The sequence below is a fragment of the Microcaecilia unicolor genome, chromosome 1 (genome assembly GCF_901765095.1).
Source record: "Microcaecilia unicolor chromosome 1, aMicUni1.1, whole genome shotgun sequence".
NCBI classification, from domain to species: domain Eukaryota; kingdom Metazoa; phylum Chordata; class Amphibia; order Gymnophiona; family Siphonopidae; genus Microcaecilia; species Microcaecilia unicolor.
This window is the reverse complement of record NC_044031.1, coordinates 367987412-368010073: the sequence shown is the minus strand read 5'-3', so window position 1 is coordinate 368010073 and position 22662 is coordinate 367987412. Positions and strand designations below refer to the sequence as shown.

At 48.4% G+C, this 22662-nt stretch overlaps 1 protein-coding gene across 1 annotated transcript in view; it reads left to right on the top strand.

The window, feature by feature from the left end:
- Positions 1–22662, top strand: part of LOC115474434 (NFX1-type zinc finger-containing protein 1-like) — a 303411-nt gene that overhangs the window by 52488 nt on the left and 228261 nt on the right. The window contains 1 exon segment of the mRNA XM_030209896.1: positions 14459–14607. Within this exon segment, the coding sequence (XP_030065756.1) occupies positions 14459–14607 (149 nt within the window).

Sequence of the window (22662 nt, the reverse complement as noted above, 5' to 3'; positions counted from 1 at the left end):
AGACAGTTGACTGATTCAGATGGAACTCCGACACCACCTTTGGCAGGAACTTAGGGTGCGTGCAGAGAACTACTCTGTTATGATGAAATTTAAGATAAGGTGCATGAACTACCAAAGCCTGAAGCTCACTCACCCTACGAGCTGAAGTAACAGCCACCAAGAAAATGACCTTCCAGAGGTTTGACAGGGGGCTTTGACAAAAGCAAACCTCTCATGAAGCGAATTACTAAAGGCTGTCCGGAGATAGGCTTACCCTCTACACGACGATGATAAGCACTAATCGCACTAAGGTGAACCCTTTCTGAGTTGGTCTTGAGACCAGACTCTGATAGGTGCAGAAGGTATTCAAGCAGGGTCTGTGTAGGACAAGAAAAAGGGTCTAGGGCCCTGCTGTCACACCAGACGGCAAACCTCTTCCATTTAAATGAGTAACACTTTTTAGTGGAATCTTTCCTGGAAGCAAGCAAGACTCGGGAGACTCCCTCAGAAAGACCCAAGGAGGCAAATTCTAAGCCCTCAACATCCAGGCCATGAGAGCCAGAGAGACTGGAGGTTGGGATGCAGAAGCACTTCTTCGTTCTGAGTGATGAGGGTTGGAAAACACTCCAATCTCCATGGTTCCTTGGAAGATAACTCCAGAAGAAGAGGGAACCAGATCTGATGCGGCCAAAATGGCGCTATCAGAATCATGGATCCTCAGTCTTGCTTGAGTTTCAGCAAAATCTTCCCCACCAGCGGTATGGGAGGATACGCGTACAAGAAGGCCTGTCCCCCAATGAAGAAGGCATCCAACGCTAGCCTGCCGTGGGCCTGTAGTCTGGAACAGAACTGAGGGACTTTGTGATTGATCTGAGCGGCAAAAAGATCCACCGAGGGGGTGCCCCACTCTTGGAAGATCTTTCGGGCTACAGTCATGTTCAACGACCACTCGTGAGGTTGCATTATCCTGCTCAGTCTGTCGGCCAGACAGTTGTTTATGCCTGGTAGATAAATGGCTTGGAGAAACATGCCTTCTTGGTGAGCCCACAGCCATATCTGGACGGCTTCCTGACACAGAGGGCGAGATCTGGTGCTCCCCTGCTTGTTGACGTAGTACATGGCAACCTGGTTGTCTGTCTGAATTTGAATAATTTGATTGGACAGCCTATCTCTGAAAGCCTTTAGAGCGTTCCAGATCGCTCGTAACTCCAGGAGGTTGATCTGAAGACGCTTTTCCTGAAGGGACAAAGCTCCTTGAGTATGAAGCCCATCTACAGTGGGGGAAATAAGTATTTGATCCCTTGCTGATTTTGTAAGTTTGCCCACTGACAAAGACATGAGCAGCCCATAATTGAAGGGTAGGTTATTGGTAACAGTGAGAGATAGCACATCACAAATTAAATCCGGAAAATCACATTGTGGAAAGTATATGAATTTATTTGCATTCTGCAGAGGGAAATAAGTATTTAATCCCTCTGGCAAACAAGACCTAATACTTGGTGGCAAAACCCTTGTTGGCAAGCACAGCGGTCAGACGTCTTCTGTAGTTGATGATGAGGTTTGCACACATGTCAGGAGGAATTTTGGTCCACTCCTCTTTGCAGATCATCTCTAAATCATTAAGAGTTCTGGGCTGTCGCTTGGCAACTCGCAGCTTCAGCTCCCTCCATAAGTTTTCAATGGGATTAAGGTCTGGTGACTGGCTAGGCCACTCCATGACCCTAATGTGCTTCTTCCTGAGCCACTCCTTTGTTGCCTTGGCTGTATGTTTTGGGTCATTGTCGTGCTGGAAGACCCAGCCACGACCCATTTTTAAGGCCCTGGCGGAGGGAAGGAGGTTGTCACTCAGAATTGTGGCCCCATCCATTCTCCCATTGATGCGGTGAAGTAGTCCTGTGCCCTTAGCAGAGAAACACCCCCAAAACATAACATTTCCACCTCCATGCTTGACAGTGGGGACGGTGTTCTTTGGGTCATAGGCAGCATTTCTCTTCCTCCAAACACGGCGAGTTGAGTTCATGCCAAAGAGCTCAATTTTTGTCTCATCTGACCACAGCACCTTCTCCCAATCACTCTCGGCATCATCCAGGTGTTCACTGGCAAACTTCAGACGGGCCGTCACATGTGCCTTCCGGAGCAGGGGGACCTTGCGGGCACTGCAGGATTGCAATCCGTTATGTCGTAATGTGTTACCAATGGTTTTCGTGGTGACAGTGGTCCCAGCTGCCTTGAGATCATTGACAAGTTCCCCCCTTGTAGTTGTAGGCTGATTTCTAACCTTCCTCATGATCAAGGATACCCCACGAGGTGAGATTTGGCGTGGAGCCCCAGATCTTTGTCGATTGACAGTCATTTTGTACTTCTTCCATTTTCTTACTATGGCACCAACAGTTGTCTCCTTCTCGCCCAGCGTCTTACTGATGGTTTGTAGCCCATTCCAGCCTTGTGCAGGTGTATGATCTTGTCCCTGACATCCTTAGACAGCTCCTTGCTCTTGGCCATTTTGTAGAGGTTAGAGTCTGACTGATTCACTGAGTCTGTGGACAGGTGTCTTTCATACAGGTGACCATTGCCGACAGCTGTCTGTCATGCAGGTAACGAGTTGATTTGGAGCATCTACCTGGTCTGTAGGGGCCAGATCTCTTACTGGTTGGTGGGGGATCAAATACTTATTTCCCTCTGCAGAATGCAAATAAATTCATATACTTTCCACAATGTGATTTTCCGGATTTAATTTGTGATGTGCTATCTCTCACTGTTACCAATAACCTACCCTTCAATTATGGGCTGCTCATGTCTTTGTCAGTGGGCAAACTTACAAAATCAGCAAGGGATCAAATACTTATTTCCCCCACTGTACATGCGCTTCCCACTCTAGGAGGGATGCATCCGTAGTCAGCACTTCTTATGGCTGAGGGATTTGGAATGGGCGCCCCAAAACCAGATTGGATCAAATTGTCCACCACTGAAGGGAATTCCGAAAGTCAGTGGACAGCTGGATCACATCCTCTAGATCCCCTATGGCTTGATACCACTGGGAAGCTAGGGTCCACTGAGCTGATCTCATGCGTAAGCGTGCCATCGGAGTTACATGAATTATGGAAGCCATGTGCCCCAGAAGTCTCAACATCTGCCGAGCTGCGATCTGCTGAGACGCTTGAACCCTGGAGACTAGAGATAGAAGGTTGTCTGCTCGTCTCGGGAAGATAGGCACAAGCTGTCTTCGTGCACAGCAGAGCCCCTATGAATTCCAATTTTTGAACTGGGATTAGATGGGACTTTGGGTAATTGATTACAAACCCTAGTAGCTCTAGCACTTGAATAGTCATCCGCATGGACTGTAAAGCTCCTGCCTGGGAGGTGCTCCTCACCAGCCAGTCGTCGAGATAAGGGATAGAGATGATCAATCAGCTCTTCAACCCTCTCACCAAAAAGATGATCCCCCCGGCAAGGGATATCCGCAATCTGCTGAGTTCGTTCCTCCAGGTTAGAGGCACGCAGCCATGAGAGTCTGCGCATCACTATACCCATAGCAGAAAATCTGGATGTCACATCGCAAGTATCGTAAATGCCCCTGGACAGGAACTTGCGACACGCCTTCTGCTGCCTGACCACTTGGCGAAAAGGCTCGGCCTGCTCCGGCGGGAGCATGTCAACCAAGCTCTCAAGCTGCCTCACTGAATTCCGCAAATGAATGCTTGTGTAGAGCTGGTACGATTGAATTTTGGACGCGAGCATGCCAGCCTGATAAGCCTTTCTCCCAAAAGAGTCCAAGGTTCTGTGTTACCGCCCCAGGGGCGCCGAGGCAAAGTTCCTAGAACTCTTGGCCCTTCTGAGAGCGGAATCCACTACCGCAGAATCATGAGGCAACTGAGGCCGTACGAAACTGAGTTCCCCGTGGATCCAATACTGGGACTCCGCCTTTTTGGGAACAGTTGGGCATGAAAGAGGCTTCTCCCAATTTCTCATCAGCACTTCCCTGAGTGTATCATGAAAAGGAACTGTGGTAGAAGACTTAGGTGGAGATGGATAATCCAGGACCTCGAGCATCTTAGCCCTGGGCTCATCCACAATCTCCACAGAAAAGGGAATGGCCTCAGACATTTCCCGCACAAAAGAGGAGAAAGACAAGCTTTCCGGAGGGGAGAGCTGCTTCTGAGGTGAGGGAGTTGAATCAGATGGAAGACCTAGAGAGTCCTCGGCAGAGAAAACTCCAGGCCCTTCATCATCATCAGATGAGCCATCATCGGACGGGGCCAAAAGCTCAGAAAGAGCAGCCCGGATCCGAGCCTGTCTTGATGTAGAGGTACAACGACCTTGATGACGGTGCCGAGAAGTCGACTCCCTTAGAGACTCCGGTGAAGCTTCCTCCATCGCGGTGTCTGAGAAGGAGACCTCACCACAGGCAAAAGGCTAGGAGCCGCAGGAGCCTCCGACACCGACGGTACCAGTACCTCCGGTGCCGGAGACAATTGGTGCAGCACTGCTTCCATAAATCGGGGAAACAAAGCCTTGATGCGTTCATCAAGAGAAGCTGTCGAGGAAGGCTGCGGTGCCGGTGTGGGCTTTGGAGGCAGAACCTGTAGGAGTTGGGGAGCCGGTACCGGGCTGCCAGACGACCGTCGTGGCAACACCTCCATCACAGAGGGAGAGCTATCCTTTCGGCGTCGACGCTTCTCGGGTGCCGAATGCTTCGACAACCCGGAGCTCCCGGTACCATGAGAAGAATGATGACGGTGCTTCTTGACCTTCGCCCGACGCCCGTCATCGAGACTCCTCGGTACCGGTGAGGCGGACGTGGAATCCACACGCCTCCTCGGGGCAGGGTCCGATACAGGTCGGTCCCGGGGGGCCTGCAAAGCAGGAGGCGCTGAGGCAGGTGGAGACCCACTCGATGCATCACTGCTTCCAGCGTGCATCGGTCTTTTGGCAGCCTTTACCTAGTCTCCCGACGCTGATGCAGGCCTTGACGCCGACGACCTCGGTACCGAAGTCGCCGCTGACGTCGAGGCACCGGCCCCCAAAAGTTTTTCTCTCTGAGCTTCTCTCGAGAGCTGGGTGCGCTTCTTCATCTGAAGACACAATTTACAGCTCTCCGGGCGATGGTCAGGCCCAAGGCACTGAAGGCACCACGCATGCGGATCAGTGCCCGAGATGGTCTGGTTGCAGCGGGCACATGGTTTGAAGCCGCTGGGCCTCTTCGATCACATGGTGGGGAAAATAGCCTCCGCGAAATCAAACGACGCGATTGTGTCAGAAAAATAAACAGAAGAAAAACCCGACCGAGCGGCCTAAAAGTGGTCGCAATGAAGGAAAAACAAACTAGAAAAAGTAAAGGACTTTTTTTTTTTTTTTTTTTTTTTTTTAACAACGACAAAAAGCGATCTTAGCCAGAAGACTGAGAAAAAGAAGAAACTTCCTCTCCGGGAAACCAAAGGAAACGCGAAGCGCGATAGAACTCCGTGCCTCCTCAGACACGGAAAAGAAGAAACTGAGGAGCGTGACCGCGCGATGGGCAGGAAACTACATGCGCGCATGCGCAGTGTGAACGCCACGCGCGGTGGAACGCTCCAGAAGAGACTTCTGGAGATTTTTGCTGAAAATCCTCCGGGGGCCGACGTGACGTCACCCACACGTGAGAATATCAGCCTGCTTGTCCTCGGAGAATGAGTCATTATATGAGTGATTTGCATGTACTGATTCCATTGTATACAAATAGATCTAATGCATATTCATTGTAGAAATGTTGAAAACCTGACTGGGTTTTGGCCCTGAAGGACTGTGGTTACCTACCCTTGATCTAGCAGCTCTGTCCCCTCTCCTTTCCTCTCTCTCTCCTCCCCCCCACCCAAGGTGGTGTTTCTAGAAAGAAATATTTGGGGTGGCAGCAGGGAGAGCAAACTAGGTAGGGTGGCAAGCCAAAATGACATCTTAGCATATAAAAGGACTCTACCCCCTCCCCCAACTGTTAAATTAGTAGTATAAGACACCAGGGCCATCTACGTATAAAGAAACCATCCCCTCCTCCATCCAGCTACCTGATAAAACTACCATTACAATTCATACCATCATTTAACAGATACTGTGTGGGAGTGGTGTGAATTTTCGCTACAGGATTGGTCAGAATCTTAATATAAACCCTGAAGCTAGTTCTGTAGCACAGACTTCATATTCTCCAACAATGGAGCTATCCCCCTTACAAATCACCATATGAAAATATTCAAATTATGATCATCACTTCAGGAACCACTATTCAAAAAGTCCAAAAAGGCTTATTGCAGGGGTAATGTAAAAGACTCAAAAACACAACCCAACACTTAGTAAATCTTCCAATTGTCTTTAACACTGTGGGTAATGACAGTTATGTAGGAGCCTCAGCTGCAACTCGTTTCACACAGGAATAAACCTTGCATCGTCATTGGCTTCTCTTACACACAACCTCTAGGCTTATCAATCTTTACTAATACAAAATGTATAAAGTTTAAAACTTATCTTTTCAGTTTCAAAATAGTAAATTTTGGACCCGAATACAGGGGGAGGCAAAAAAAAGTAACCTCCTACAAAGTTTTGCAGTTCTCAGCAACCACTTTGAATTTCAGTTAGAATTTTTATGTACTTATTTTGTCATCATACTTGCGTGTTATTATTAAACAGCATTTAATTATCTTGAGGTATGTTGATGTTACTGATTGTTCTTCTTTTTTTTTTTTTTTTAGTGTAGTAAAACGAGAAGAAGTGAATCAATTTTTTTTTTACTCGTTCCAAAAGTACAAAGACTAGGGGACACTTGAGGAAGTTACATGGAAATACTTTTAAAATAAATAGGAGGAAATATTTTTTCACTCAATGAATAGTTAAGCTATGGAACTCTTTGCCGGAGGATGTGGTAACAGCAGTTAGCGTATCAGGGTTTAAAAAAGGTTTGGATAAGTTCCTAGAGGAAAAGTCCATAGTCTGCTATTGAGACAGATACGGGGAATCTACTGCTTGCCCTAGTATTGTTAACATGGATGTTACCACTTTTTGGGTTTCTGCCAGGGTCTTGTGACCTGGCTTGTCCACTGTTGGAAACAAGATACTGGGCTAGATGGACCATTGGTCTGACCCAGTATGGCTACTCTTACGTTCTTATTCGCCTAGCTGGTTTAGGTTTCCGCAGCCAAAACTGAAACCAGTCTCTGGATACGGAGTGCTGCAGTAGTCTACAGTACTGTGTTCAGTTAGTGCAAGATGTCACAATTATATTTTATGTTTAAATCGTTTTTATTGACAAGAAACCAATATATATTTATCACAGCGCCAACTGGCAACTATGACTCAAGTACACATACATTTGTCTTTTTTGCTAACAACAAAGTCTACCCCCTCTCTTCCCCCCCCCCCCCCCCCCCCCCCCCGTTTCCCCACTCTGTCTCTCTGCGGGACACTTTACGAACAGTCATTCTTCTCAGAGTCCAAGGGTTGACCTGATCTCTTAATGCTCCATTTCAATTTATACAGTATTCTCTGTTTAGCCAGTGGTTGAAGTGTATTCCAAAATCTCTCCCAGATCCTCCGGAAGGAGGTCAAATCTTTCTTTTTAGGATCTGCTATCCCACACAACTCCAGATGTAATAACTCAATCATTTTAGATCTCCATAAGTCTCTGATGGGTGCCTGCGCTTCCCTCCAGTTGAGTAGAATTACCTTTTTCCCTGTTAACAGTGCCTTTTGCAGGAAACCAACACACCCAGAAGGAATAGGTTTTGCAATAGTGTAAATGTCAAATAGAATCAGTGGATTAGCATTCACTTTTCCCTCCAAACATACCCAAATTCTGTCAAAATGTGTCCAAAACTGCCGTATATGCGGGCAGGTCCAGAACATGTGTCCCAATGTTGCCAGTTCAGACCCACATTTGAGACATGTCCCTGAGCCAAACCCCGCTCTCAGCGCTCAAACCAGCGCTATGTAAGCCGCATAGCGAACTTATACTGTTGTTCCCAGTGCCGTATAAAGGGCGATCTATGCAAGATGGATAACAAAAAAAACTCTGGAGCATATCTCCTGAAAATTCCACCCCTAATTACTGTGACCAGCTCCCAGCGATTGTCCGATAATCAATGTCCTCAGTAGTATCCAGGAGGTGTCTATGATGAAACCGTAATGGCCCCACATTTTGGGACCCCAGTGTAAGCGCTGTAGAAAGAACATCTTGCACATCCTCGCTTAAATTTACGGCTCCCAACGAGTGCGCATAATGCTGTACCTGTGCATACGCATAGTGGTCTGAAAATGGTAGTCCATATTCTCTCTGTAAATCCGCAAAAGGTTTGATCAGCCCTTCCTCGTCCAACAGTTGATAAAGATAATGTATCCCTTTCTGTCTCCACATGACATATGTCTTTGCTGTGGTTCCATCAGGGAAATCGGGGTTCAAATTCAGTGAGACTAAAGGAGTGGCGGCCGCTGAGAAGTTATGTCTCCGACACAGCCAGCGCCACGTTGCCCGCACCGGGCGCACTAACCAATTCAGTGTGGCCTGTCCAAAAGGTCTCTTGTTAGTGGAATGCATTAAGCAGCTCAAATGTACCTCAGGTGTGATGGAAGCTTCTAGTTGCGTGTTCCTGAACTGTTGGCTTCCCGCAAGCCAATCTCTCGCATGTCTCATGTTATAAGAAATGTTTAAATATCGAATGTTAAGTAGTCCCATTCCCCCATGGACTCTGGGTTTGCATAAGACCGTTAGAGAAAGGCGTGGTCGTTTATTGTTCCACAAAAAAGTCCTTAATATTTTGTGCAGTTCCCTCACCTCCCTTCCCCTCAAGTACAGCGGCAACATTTGAACTCTATATAGCCATTTAGGTGCTATCATCATGTTATATAGGGCTATACGCCCAGTCAAGGAGAGAGGACAAGGACCCAGTAGGCGCCTAGTTTCTGATAATAATGGCATTACATTTAACTCGTATAATGTGGACAGACTAACCGGTACTTCTACCCCCAAATACTTCAGTCGCCCCTCCGCCCACTGAAAGGGGAATGTGCCATCCCAATTTAGTTTAGTTGAGTCCATGATGGGGAGTGCCAGAGACTTAGGTTCCACCCAAACCCCGAGAGCTCACCATATTGCCTAATTGCTTCCAATAAGTTGTCCACGGAGTCCTACGGCTCATCAACCAGCATCAAGAGGTCATCCGCATATGCCAACAGTTTCACTACACCCCCTCCAACTGTTAACCCTCGAATTCCGGGTGCTGCCCGAATCGTACATATAAAGTCTCTAGGGATATCAGGAAAAGTAAAGGGGACAGCGGGCACCCCTGCCTCGTCCCCCGCCGTATCAAAAATTCTTTGGTTCTTACCCCATTAACCAGTAGTTTTTCCCGTGGATCAGAGTACAACATCCACACTGCCCTCAAGAACCAACCCTGCAGTCCAATCCATTCAAGCGTCTCAAACATGAATGCCCATAGCACCCTATCGAACGCGCGTTCTGCGTCCAAGCTTATCACTAATCCCGAGAGGGCCTTCTCGGGTGCCTCCATCACTGCCGCTATTAATTTCCTGACATTTAGTACTGATTGTCGGCCCTGAACAAATCCTACCTTTTCTTCCCCGATTATGGATGGCAACACCAGCGCTAGCCGCTCAGCCAGAACCCTGGACAGAATCTTAACATCCACGTTAATCAAAGAGATTGGCCTGTAGGCTGTCTGCTCCATCAGATCTCTTTGCGGCTTTGGAAGTAAACAAATCAGCGCTTCATTGGCGTAACTAGGGAGTTGTCCATGCTCTGTCACTTCCTCGTATGATCCTATCAAGGGCCCAACTACCTGTGTTCGCAACATTAAAAAAAATTCACCCGAAAAACCATCCGGGCCCGGCGCCGAATATAATTTCAAAACCTGAATTGCTTTCAATACCTCCTTCGCGCTGAATGGAGTATCCAGCAACCCTAACTGGTCCTCCGTTTACTTCAGCATTTTTGACTGGTTCAGGTACCCTAGAAGCTTTTCCGGTGTGCCTATCTCTATACTCCCTCCTTCATTCAATCCCTCAAAGTGTTCCCGGAATATCTCCGCGATTCCCGCCGGACTCGACATACAAATTCCGTCTTTACTGCTCAACATCGTCACAAAATGTGGCCTATGGGCACCTTTAATCAATCGCGCCATTAAGCCTCCTGTTCGGTCTCCATACCTGCTAAGGTTGTATTTCCGCATCACTGTCACCCTTTCATATCGCTCCTGCAGCAGGCTATTTAATTCTATTTGAACTTGTATCAGAGACTCGAACAGGGCCTGAGTGGGGTGCTCCACATAATGACGCCTTGCCAGTTTTACTTTCTTTTCCAACTTTACTACTTTTTGTGATATCCTGCGATTCCTCTGACTGACATACGCTATGACCTCACCATGCATAACCGCTTTTGCTGTAGACCAGAAAAGGCCCGGTTCTCCCTTATGCCCACTATTAAATGCTGCAAATTCCTCCCACTTACGAGTAAGGTACTCAGCAAATTCAGAAGAGGTAAATAAATACGCCGGGAATCTCCAACTTCCTTGTTCTCGGTAGTAGGGCGGTGATTCTAAGCCTACCCAGATAATAGCGTGATCAGATATCTCTTCATGGCTAATCTGTGCACTCAAAACTTGGGGGAACAACTCCTGTGACACAAAAATGTAATCTATCCGAGACTGGGTGCAGTGGGCCCTCGAGGTATGCGTATAATCCCGTTCTTCCTCATGCAACATTCTCCAGGGGTCCACCAAGTTCAGGGCTCCACAGAAACCCTCCAACATACCAGGTAAAGAGTGCCCCCTCTGCTCCTTCCCTCTGACCTGTCTAACCGCGAGTCCATGACCTGATTCATGTCGCCCGCTACTATTATTGGGTCAGTTCCATGTCTCTGGCACTCCGCAAATAATTGAGTGAAAAAATTTTTCCCACCTGTCTGTGGGGCATAAACTGCCACCAGCAATCTCGTCTGACCCTTCAGAGTTATCTGTACCCCAACATAATGCCCCTCATTGTCAGCGAACAGGAATTTTGCCCCAATCGCAGCCGATTTGTGTAATAGAATGGCCACTCCCCCTCACCTCCCCACAGCTGGTGAGCAATACACCTCTCCCACCCAGTGCTTCTTCAGCTTTTGATGTTCTGCTAGGTACAGCCTAGTCTCCTGAATGCATGCAATTCCTACTCTATGCCTCTTCAGCGCTCCTAATATTTTGGTCTTTTTGGCCGGAGATGTAATCCCACCCACATTCCAAGATATGAGTCTTGTTTCCCCTCCTAGCAAATTAGCCATTACTCCCTAACATGTTATTTTGGATATGCTTTGTCTTATTTGTTCCCCACGAGGAGCCCAGCCTCCCCCCGCGGATCCCTTTTCCTAGTTTCTGCCTCTTCATGTTGACTCTAGTCTCCTCCTGCCTGGCTTCCCTCATCCTCTGCATGTCCCTCCTTCCCCACATCTTCATTCTCTCTAATTTTCCACTTCTAATTCCCGCTCTTCCCAAATTCAAACCCTTACCCTCCCCCCCCGAACCACCCTGCCCCCCCCCCTCCGCTTCCCTTTGCCCCAAACCCCTGTGAACCAGACCCATTAGAAACCTATGGGCATAGAGGGCTCCCCGCGTTGTCGAGTCCCCTCTCCAACAAAAATGAAACTCCCATCAACACTGGATTTATTCCATTAATTGCCCTAACAAACCCCATGATGTAACATTACTGCTTACCAAGGAGAGCATCCCCCTCTTGCAGCTCATCTGTTGTCCTGTTCTTGCGTATCAGTTTGTTTTTCTCCTCTAGCTCCTTTACATACTGCTGCGCCTCCATCACATTATCAAACAATTTCCATCTCCTTTCATGCTTGACTTTCAAGGTAGAAGGGTAAATCAGCATGAAGACAACTTGCAGCTCGTTTAGCCTCTGGCACAAAGGGGTAAATTTCTTTCTTTTTTTCTTGTAGTATAGCTGAATAATCTTGAAATATGCGGATGTGTTGTCCATCAAATGTTATCTCCTTTCTTTTTTGTCTGTATCCTCTTAAGTATTTCCTCTTTGTGCACATAGTTGTGTACTTTACGATTACCATCTGAGGAAGCTGTCTGCCATCTATCTTGCGTCCGACGCGGTGGGCTCTTTCTAAGCAGATCTTTCCCACGCTATCCGAAAGTGCAAATTCCTCTGCCAGCCACTTCTCTAGTACTGCCGACAATGTCCGATCGCACACTGACTCCGGTATACCCACTATTCAAAGGTTCCCCCGCTGGGACCTGTTCTCCAGGTCATCCAGCTTTGCTGTTAAAGATTTGACCGTGGCGGTCAGCATTTTTATTTGTTGCATGGCGGGGCCCACAGAGTCTTCCACTTCCGAAACTCTTCGTTCTAGCTCCCCAGTTCTTTGAATGGTGTCAGTTAGAAGTGCATCCAAATTCGATACTTGTGCAGACAGCTTTTCCATTTTCGGTTCCATCACGATGCCTGCTGCCTCAGTAAGCTGCTGTAGTTGCTCCGCCATGAATGGGGCACTTCCGGCTACCGACGGGCCCTCTTCTAGGCCGCTTTGCGCCTTCCCTTTTTCTTTATCTTCGCCCCTCTGCTCGCCATTGGTTTCACGGACGTGTTCAGATATTTGTCCATCAAGGTTTAACGTTCCTATTTTAACAGCTTAGGGGTTCTCGATCTGCTGATTTTCCAGTGTTTAGACTTATATCACGATGCCAGGGTCGGAGAGAACGCGGGACCACGTCTTTCTTTCTTCAGAGCATCACGTGACCCCCACAATTATATTTTAATATGATCATGTTTGTTTAAGTTTCAGCTTAATTTCTTAGTTGATATGCTGCCCATCGACAGTGCCATCTGAACGGTTCAGAGTAAATCATTAAAAAGAAAAAGACTTACAACATCACAAAAAGTAGTCTTAGTGAGTTCACAGAAAGTCTCTGTGCTTCAGCCAAAGTCGAGCTTTGAAGTAAGGCATCAATCACCTAGAATAACTGTTCTGGTACGTTTTTAGACTGTTTGCAATGTTCAACAGAGAAGCAGTGGAAGATTATTCCACAGCAGAGGAGCTACATCAGAAAAAATTGTGCAGTGTGTATGTTCCAAGCAAATTTGGCGAATTGATGGACTAATAAATCTTTAACGGACTTTCCTTTTCATTCAGATGTTGCTTTGTACCTGTGTTCAATAAAGTTTAAAAAAAAAGCATTTGAAATGTTTGCCCTTTTCCCTTGCCTCCCTCTCCCCCGACTGGGAAATTGCTTTATGTATTCTTTCTATAAAGAAATATTTTCTTATGTAATGTTTGAGCTTTTGTCCTTTGTAACCAGGTACCTCTCTTGTGCAGCCAAGGATAGAATAATCTCCTCCAGCCACAGGCTCCCGGCACAATGAAGAAATAGATGTCCACCAGTAACTTCAATCTTAAGGACTTTTATTCCATGCAGGTTTCTAGTACACAGTTCCAACAGCAGCATAGCACATACCAGGATTCAATACAGGCTTACAGGCTCCAGTCTGGGCTCTTTTATCCAGTGCACAATAAACAGTAATTCAATTTCCAAGACAAACAGTTCTTTCAGTTCATCATCATAGTTCAGTCACCAAGCAGCATTTTCTACCTTCTATCCTCTTTACCTTCAGGAGAGTTCAATATTTTAGGGACTCCTTCTACCCAAAGATTTTCCCCTGCATCAGCTTCACAGTGAATTCAATACTTTTGGGACTTCCTCTCACCCAAGGAATTTCAGCCTGCTTCAGTACTTTAGGGACCTCCCTGCCCAAGGATTTCCAGCCTGCAACTGCTTCTCTCCTTCAGCTCCTCTCTCCTGAACTGAACTCAACTCCTGGGACTCCTTCCCATCTGCCTAATCAATCCCTGGCTTCAGCTACCACCACCAATCATTCTCCTTCCATTAGCTTCCTCACACCCAAACCAGCTGAGTTAAGCATTAGACTAATGAGACCAATGATGAGTTCCTGCACACAGGGTTTCCCAACTCTCTTTCTGCCTAGTGGCAGCCACTCTACACAACCTGCCAGCCTACACCCATATCTTCCCTGATTGCAGCTAGGAGTCCAGTCCGGGTTCTTCATCTCCCCCTCTGGCTCCTTGCCTGCAATGCCTTCTGGGACTTGTATTTCAGACTGAAACTGCCTTAACCCAACTATCCTGGAGGTGACTTTTTCACACCTTCCAACCTTATATCATAACCTAGAACTTTCTGTCCACTGGAGAACACATAACTGTGAGATATAAATGTTCTCCTCCCATCTCTTTTTCACTTCCTGCTTAGAAAATATCTTAAGTTTAAACCAAAAGATACTGGATATATATTTACCTTTTAAATGCACGTTTAACCATATAGCTATCATCCTTTTTTGTGTTTATGTACAAAATTAATTACTTCACAGATTAGCTTATTGTTTTTGGGTTTTTTTTGGATCATCTTATATGTTTCATAAACTTTCATATGCTTTGCAGGAATTTATACATTCTTAGAACATGGAATAGTACGAGTGGGATCAAGGAGCAACAGTGAAATTATTCAGAAATTCACTCTGCAGCATTTCCGAAGTAGCAGTGGCTTTATAAACAGATTCCCTGGACACCTGAGAGCCATGTATTATGAAGTAAGTATAGTTATACATTTTTAATGACTTTGTTTATCCTCTTACATCACAGTTAGCATATGTCAGCATGACACAGGTTCCTTAAAGCAAGGTCAGTCTCCAGTCCTGGCTAACTGGTGATGTGTTGCCAATCTCTTATCAAGCTCTCTTGCTAACTCTTAATAAACTCTCCATTTCTTGAAAATAATTTAACAAACCAAGCCTTCACTCGCCTCCCATCCTTACACTACGCACCAAACCCCAGCCTTAGTTGACCCCTACTATCCACTACCTATGATCTTGTGCCCGCTCTGCTGAATGCCTCTGGCTTAAATCTCGTGCCCATGCTGACTTTTTACACTTCAAATTCTTGCTGACCTCCTTTCAATCTGCTCTCCAACTTGCCAAACAGGATTATTATATCCAATTGACTAACTCTATTGGTTCGAACCCTCAACGTCTCTTTGCCATGCTAAACTGTCTTCTCAAAGTGCCTTCTCCTCCAACTCCCCCCTCACTTTCTCCCCAGACTTTGGCTGATTACTTTTTTTTTTTGGTTACATTTGTACCCCGCGCTTTCCCACTCATGGCAGGCTCAATGCGGCTTACATGGGGCAGTGGAGGGTTAAGTGACTTGCCCAGAGTCACAAGGAGCTGCCTGTGCCTGAAGTGGGAATCGAACTCAGTTCCTCAGTTCCCCAGGACCAAAGTCCACCACCCTAACCACTAGGCCACTCCTCTACTAGGTTCACAAGATTAAACTTGAATTCACAACCAGTTCTCCTCCACCCCTTCTTCCCTTAGTCCACTCTCAACCCTCTTACCCTTGCCTCCTTTTCTTCCTTTTCCAAAATCACCGAAGAAGAAACCTTACTTCTTCTTTCATCCTCAAAACTAACCACCTGCTCCTCCGACCCTATCCCCACTCATCTACTCAACACTATCCTGCTGTCACCCCTTTCATCTGTCATATCCTCAATCTGTCACTTTCCATTGTGACTGTCCCTGATGCCTTCAAACATGCCGTAGTCACCCCACTCCTCAAAAAAACCTTTTCTGGATCCCACTTCTCCTTCCAACTACTGCCCCATCTTCTTCCTCCCTTTCTTATCCAAGATACTAGAACGTGCTGTCCTCTGTCACTGCCTCGACTTTCTTTCTTCTCAAGCTATTCTTGATCCATTCCAATCTGGCTTTCGCCCCCTTCATTCAACTGAAACAACACTTGCTAAAGTCTCCAATGATCTATTCCTCGCTAAGTCCAAAGGTCTCTATTCTATCCTCATCCTTCTCGATCTTTCTGCTGCTTTTGACACTGTTCATCACAGCCTTCTCCTTGGCACGCTGTCCTCACTTGGATTTCAGAACTCTGCTCGTTCCTGGTTTTCTTCCTATCTCTCTCAGCCTACTTTTAGTGTATACTCTGGTGGATCCTCCTCTTCCTCTATCCCGTTCTCAGTGGGTGTACCTCAAGGATCCGTCCTAGGACCTCTCCTTTTCTCCATCTATACTTCCTCCCTCGGTGCTCTAATCTCATCCCACGGTTTTCAATATCACCTTTTTCCTTGTCATCAGCAGCAGATGAATCCATTACGAATGGGTTGTGTCCACCTACCAGCATAGGGAGAAAGAGAACACTGAAAACCATAGTGCCTCTAGGACGGCTAGCTCCATCTGCCTCTCAGTATTTCTCTATCTCCCAGCAGGGTTGGACGCAGCTTGTTCAGCTCCTTGAAGATTCTGCCTGGGGTGGCTCCTGTGCTTTTGCTAGTTGTAGCAGGGGTGTTGTGGCTAAGTGGAGCCCACTTTAAAGGCACATAGGTTCGTCCTTTCCCTGCCTTACCCTTCCCCCTGTGTGGATGCAGGCATATAGGTTCGCCATTTCCCTGCCTTTCCCACCCTCTTCTGCCTCCGGAGTACCTCTGTAGCTGTTTGCCTCCAACTTTCCTCACAGCGTTAAAAAATAAAATTGCGCTTTGACAGCTCTGCTATTTCTGAGGCTTTTCCTGACTGTGCAGCGTGACCGGAGCTCATGGACTCGGTCCTTTGAGGTAAGAGCGGTACTCAGCTCCTCCGGGGAGGGCCTGCGGACGGCGTTCTGATCGGGGTGATTTTGGCGCGAAGCCGCCATTTTGAATTTTATTCCGCTGTTTGCCGGCGATGGCTGCTGAGGGAGTTGAGCGCTGTTCCCATTGTGGCAAGTGCAGATCAGCAGCGGGGCTCTGTAAAACGTGCTGTTTAGACGGTAGAGCCAGTACGAGCATGGCGAGCGATTATTCTTCCCTCTCAATGGAGCTGGCAGCGGGACTATCTTGGAAGCACCGCATGGCTCGACCCCAGCAGTTGCGGAGGAATCTGAGAGCAGAGGGGCGCCTCGGGCCGAGGCTACCAGAGGAGCTCCGTTCCCCGTGGCTCCTAATTCGGAGACGGGAGGTCAGGGTGAGTTTTTCTCCCCCCGCATTTGTGCTTATTTTACATAAAGCCTTCATGCTGAAAAGAGCTCTGCCGCAGGTGTTTAACACTGTGTTGCTACCTGGTCCCCCTCCGACTGATGATGGCCCGGGGCTGATGTCAGACGTGGATTCCCCTGAGCGTTAGATGCACGCTAAGCATAGACTGGTAAATTCCCCGTCGGAGAGTGGCGCACCCCCCTTTCCCCCTCCCCCGTGGTCGGGCTGTGGGGACTCTGAGGGATCTAGCAGGCCTTCGTGGTCTGAGGAGCCAGAGGAAGGTGCCGGTTTGCCACTGGATCTGGATGATCCCACTGCGGTTCGGATTTTCCACCGTGATGAGCTGCCAGCACTTATTTCTGATGCCTTACAGGCCCTCTCTATTGATGATCCTGTTAAAGGCGAGGCCTCCTCTGGTCATCCGAGGATGGCGAGTACTAAGAAGCCTGCTTGAGCCTTTCCTTTGCATGATTCCATCCAAGAGCTTATTTCTGCTCAATGGGCTGACCCTGAGGGGCCCTTGAAAGTGGCCAGGGCGATGGGGCATCTTTACCCTCTGAGTGAGGAGCACTTGGCCCGTTTTGGGATGCCTAAAGTGGATGCCTTAGTCACGGCGGTGACAAACAAGCCACCCACCCAGTAGAGGGCGGGGTTGCCCTGAAGGACATTCAGGACCGGCGGCTGGAATCAGCGTCAAAACGGTCCTTTGAGATTTCGGGCCTAGCCTTAAGGGTGTCTGTTTGCAGTTCTTATGCTGCTCGAGCCTGCCTCTCTTGGTTACAGCAGGCAGTGGAACAGCCCATGGATGGTGCGGAGTCCCTTGCTGAGTTGCGCCGTGAATGGAGTCGGCCTTGTCATTTTTAGCTGACGCCCTCTATGATCTGGTCAGAGCTTCGGCTAAACAGATGTTTGTGGCGGTGTCCGCCCGCCGCCTTCTATGGCTACGGCATTGGGCAGCTGACATGGCCTCTAAGCAAAGGCTGGTGAAATTGCCCTTTCGGGGCCTTCTGTTATTTGGAGAGGATTGTTAAAGACCTGGGGGATGCTAAACACCAGAGGTTACCTGAGGATAGGCCGCGGCCTTCTTCCAAGGGTCAGGTGGTTCCCTCCTCCTCCAGACTTCGCTTCTGTGAAGCTCAAAGGTATCGCCCGGGACGCTCTGCTGGGTTTACTCAACGTGCCCGTTTTCAGCAGAGGAACTCTTTTGGCTCGGACAAACGCTCCGCAGCGGCAGGCTTAAGGCCAGGAGTTCAGGGCCATCCTCCACAATGATGGGACGCCAGTCCACTCCTCTTTTACAGCTGTAGGAGGACGACTTATCCTCTTTCTCGGAGTGGACCAAGTTTACCTCAGATCAGTGGGTCCTGGACCTGATCAGAGAAGGTTACCGATTGGAATTTGGTGTCCTGGTGAGAGACGTGTTTGTGGAGTCCCGATGCAGCACTGCCGTCAAACGGGCGGTGGTAGAGGAGACCTTACAAGTCTTGTTGCACCTTGGAGCGGTGATCCCTGTGCCTCCCGCCGAACACGGCTGCGGTCGTTACTCCATTTATTTTGTGGTGCCGCGAAAAGGCGGGTCTTTTCAGCCCATTCTCGACTTAAAGAAAGTCAACGAGTCACTAAGAGTGCGGCATTTTCACATGGAAAACCTGCGCTCTGTCCTTGTGGCGGTTCAGCCAGGAGAGTTCCTGACGTCTCTGGACCTGAAAGAAGCTTACTTGCACATTCCTATATGGCCCCCGCACCAACGGTTCCTCCGGTTTGCGGTGTTGGGAAAACATTTCCAGTTTCGGGCCTTGCCTTTTGGCCTCGCCACAGCTCCCCGAACCTTTTCCAAGCTAATGGTGGTAGTAGCTGCCTTTCTCAGGCAAGTGGGTATCCGGGTTCACCTGTACCTCGACAACGGGCTCATCAGAGCGGACTCTGCAGAAGAGAGTCGTCACGTAACAGCCAAAGTGGTCTCAGTACTGCAATCTCTGGGCTGGGTTGCAGTATGGAGTGGCACGAACTAAGGCAGTGCAAACTTCAGAATCAGGTCTGTCTGCTCCTGCAGATGCCTCGCCCGTGAGCTTGAGACTCTGTCCAGCTGTTGGGGTCTCTGACGGCCACCTTGGAAGTGTGAATTATAGCTACGTCGTGCAAGGTTCCACGTTAGGAGTTACGGACCAAGAAAGGGATCTGGGTGTCGTCGATAATACACTGAAACCTTCTGCTCAGTGTGCTGCTGCGGCTCGGAAAGCGAATAGAATGTTGGGTATTATTAGGAAAGGTATGGAAAACAGGTGTGAGGATGTTATAATGTCGTTATATCGCTCCATGGTGCGACCGCACCTTGAGTATTGTGTCCAATTCTAGTCGCCGCATCTCAAAGATATAGTGGAATTGGAAAAGATGCAGCGAAGGGCGACTAAAATGATAGCGGGGACGGGATGACTTCCCTATGAAGAAAGACTAAGGAGGCTAGGGCTTTTCAGCTTGGAGAAGAGACGGCTGAGGGGAGACACGATAGAGGTATATAAAATAATGAGTGGAGTGGAACAGGTGGATGTGAATCGTCTGTTCACACTTTCCAAAAATACTAGGACTAGGGGGCATGTGATGAAACTACAGTGTAGTAAATTTAAAACAAATTGGAGAAAATGTTTCTTCACCCAACGCGTAATTAAACTCTGGAATTCGTTGCCGGAGAACGTGGTGAAGGCGGTTAGCTTGGCAGAGTTTAAAAAGGGGTTAGACGGTTTCCTAAAGGACAAGTCCATAAACCGCTACTAAATGGATTTGGGAAAAATCCACAATTCCAGGAATAACATGTATAGAATGTTTGTAGGTTTGGGAAGCTTGCCAGGTGCCCTTGGCCTGGATTGACCGCTGTCGTGGACAGGATGCTGGGCTCGATGGACCCTTGGTCTTTTCCCAGTGTGGCATTACTTATGTACTTATGAGAGCGCACATGAGACCTCTACAGATTGCCCTGCTTCAACAATGGTCTATGTCCCAGGATTATCAACGCAGAGTCACGTGGCTCCCTGCGGCCCGACTCAGTATGGAGTGGTGGCTCTCAGACGGCATGCTGCGGCGAGGAATGTCGCTAGCACTTCCCAATTGGTGCCTGGTGGTAACGGATGCCAGCCTGAAGGGCTGGGGAGCACATTGCCAGGGAAGCTATGCCCAGGGTCTGTGGACACCCGACGAAATGGGGTGGTCCATCAATTGCTTGGAACTGAGAGCAATATTTCAGGCTCTTCTGGCCTTTCACAAGACTCTGGAGGGACTGGCTGTCAGAGTTCTGTTGGACAACACGACAGCAGTGGCCTACATAAATAGTCAAGGTGGCACTCAGTGCCAAGCACTGGCCGCAGAGGCCGCTCAGATGTGCCACTGGGCCGAGCTACATCTGCAGCTTCTGTCAGCAGCTCACATAGCAGGTCAGAGCAACATGCAAGCCGATTTTCTAAGCAGGTATCAAATCGACCCTGTGGAGTGGGAACTGGCAGACGAAGTGTTCCTTCAGATCTGTGCCAAATGGGGAACGCCCTTAGCGGATCTTATGGCCTCAAGCACAAATTCCAAAGTCCCGTCCAATCCTCGCTCGGCGGGGTTAGATGTCTTGGGCTCAACCCTGGCCTCCGGGCCTCCTGTATGTGTTCCCTCCTTGGCCCTTAATAGGGCGTCTCCTCCTGCAAATTCGGCTGCATCAAGGAGTGGTGATCCTCATTGCCCCGGATTGGCCCAGGCGGCCATTGTATGCGGACCTCCGGCGGATGCTGGTGGAGGCTCCCCTTCTTTTGCCTCTGGTACCGAACCTGTTGACGCAGGGTCCGGTGACCATGGAGGATCCATGCTGCTTTGGTTTTACGGCATGGCTATTGAGAGGGTTCAATTGAGAGACAAGGGCTATTCTAACAAGGTCATCTCCACTCTCTTGCAGGCCCGCAAGCATTCCAATTCCGTGGCCTATGCTCGGATCTGGCGCCAGTTGGAGGCTTGGTGTGCTTCTAAAGCGTTCACACCCATGCGGGCTTCTGTCTCGCCGATACTTGGCTTTTTGCAGGATGGTGTACAAAAAGGCTTGGCCTATAATTCCCTGCGTGTTCAAGTGGCAGTGTTGGCATGTTTTCGGGGGATGGTCTCAGGCCTCTCCCTGGCTGCGCATCAGGACATTGCACGGTTTCTTAGAGGGGTGCTTCGGCTCCGGCCTCCCATGCGGGCCCCTTGTTCAGCTTGGAACCTGGGGCTAGTATTAAAGGCTCTTCAGTGTTCGCCCTTCGAGCCGCCGAGGCGAGCTTCGGAAAAGGATGTGACTCTAAAGACAGTCTTTTTGGTGGCCATTACATCGGCGAGACGAGTGTCTGAGCTCCAGGTGCTGTCCTGTCGAGATCCATTTCTGCAATTCTCAAATTCTCAGAGTCCGGGGTTACGGTATGTACTGTGCCTTCCTTCCTGCCTAAGGTGGTTTCAGCGTTTCACCTAAACCAGCCTATTTTTCTGCCCTCCTTTACTAGGGAGGAGTTTCCGGAATTTTTTGGGCAGTTGCACCTTCTGGATAGGCGCAGGGCTCTGTTGCAGTATCTGCAGATGTCAAATGCTTTCGGGACCTTTGATCACCTTTTTGTATTGTTGTCAGGTCCTTGCAGAGGGTCTCCAGGGTCTAAAGCTGCTATAGCCCGTTGGCTTAAGGATGCCATTTTTTTTGCATTTCTGCTATCTGGCTGGCCTCCGCCTGACACCTTTCAGGCACATTCCACAAGAGCGATTTCCTCCTCTTGGGCTGAGACAGGAACACTCTCTCTTCAAGAGATATGTAGTGCAGCTACTTGGGCTTCTAAGCTCTCTTTTGCCTGTCATTTCAGGCTGGATGTGGCTGCCAGGAGGGACGCACTTTTTGGAGCTTGCGCTTGGTGTGCCTTGTTCCCGCCTTATCTAGGGATTGCTTTGATACATCCCATTTGTAATGGATCTGCTGCTGATGACAAGGAAGGGAAAATTAGGTTCTTACCTTGGTAATTTTCTTTCCTTTAGTCACAGCAGATGAATCCATGATCCCTCCCTGATTGACTCTGTTTTGTGTTCAGTTTTTCCCGCAGACATGTTCCCTCATTGGGAGAAGTTGGAAAACAGTCTTCAGGATTTCTGTTCTACTACAGGAGGTTGAGTTCGTCCCTCCTTTGTGTTATTGCTCCTGTTCTGGGGCGTTCGTTCGCTGTGAGGAAAGTTCATGTTATGCTACTTTGTGGTTTAACACTGCTTTGGAAGCTTCAAATACTGAGCGGCAGATGGAGCTAGCCGTCCAGGAGGCACTATGGTTTTTACTGTTCTCTATCTCCCCCTGCTGGTAGGTGGACACAACCCATTCATAATGGATTCATCTGCTGTGACTAAAGGAAAGAAAATTACCAAGGTAAGAACCTAATTTTCCCATGCTGATGACTCCCAGATCTACCTCTCCACACCAGAAATCTCGGCTGAAATCCAGGCCAAGATATCTACCTGCCTGTCTGACATTGCTGCCTGGATGTCTGACCATCATCTAAAGCTCAATATGTCCAAAACTGAGCTCCTTATCTTCCCACCTAAACCAACCTCTCCCCTTCCCCCACTCTCTATTTCTGTCAACAACACGCTCATT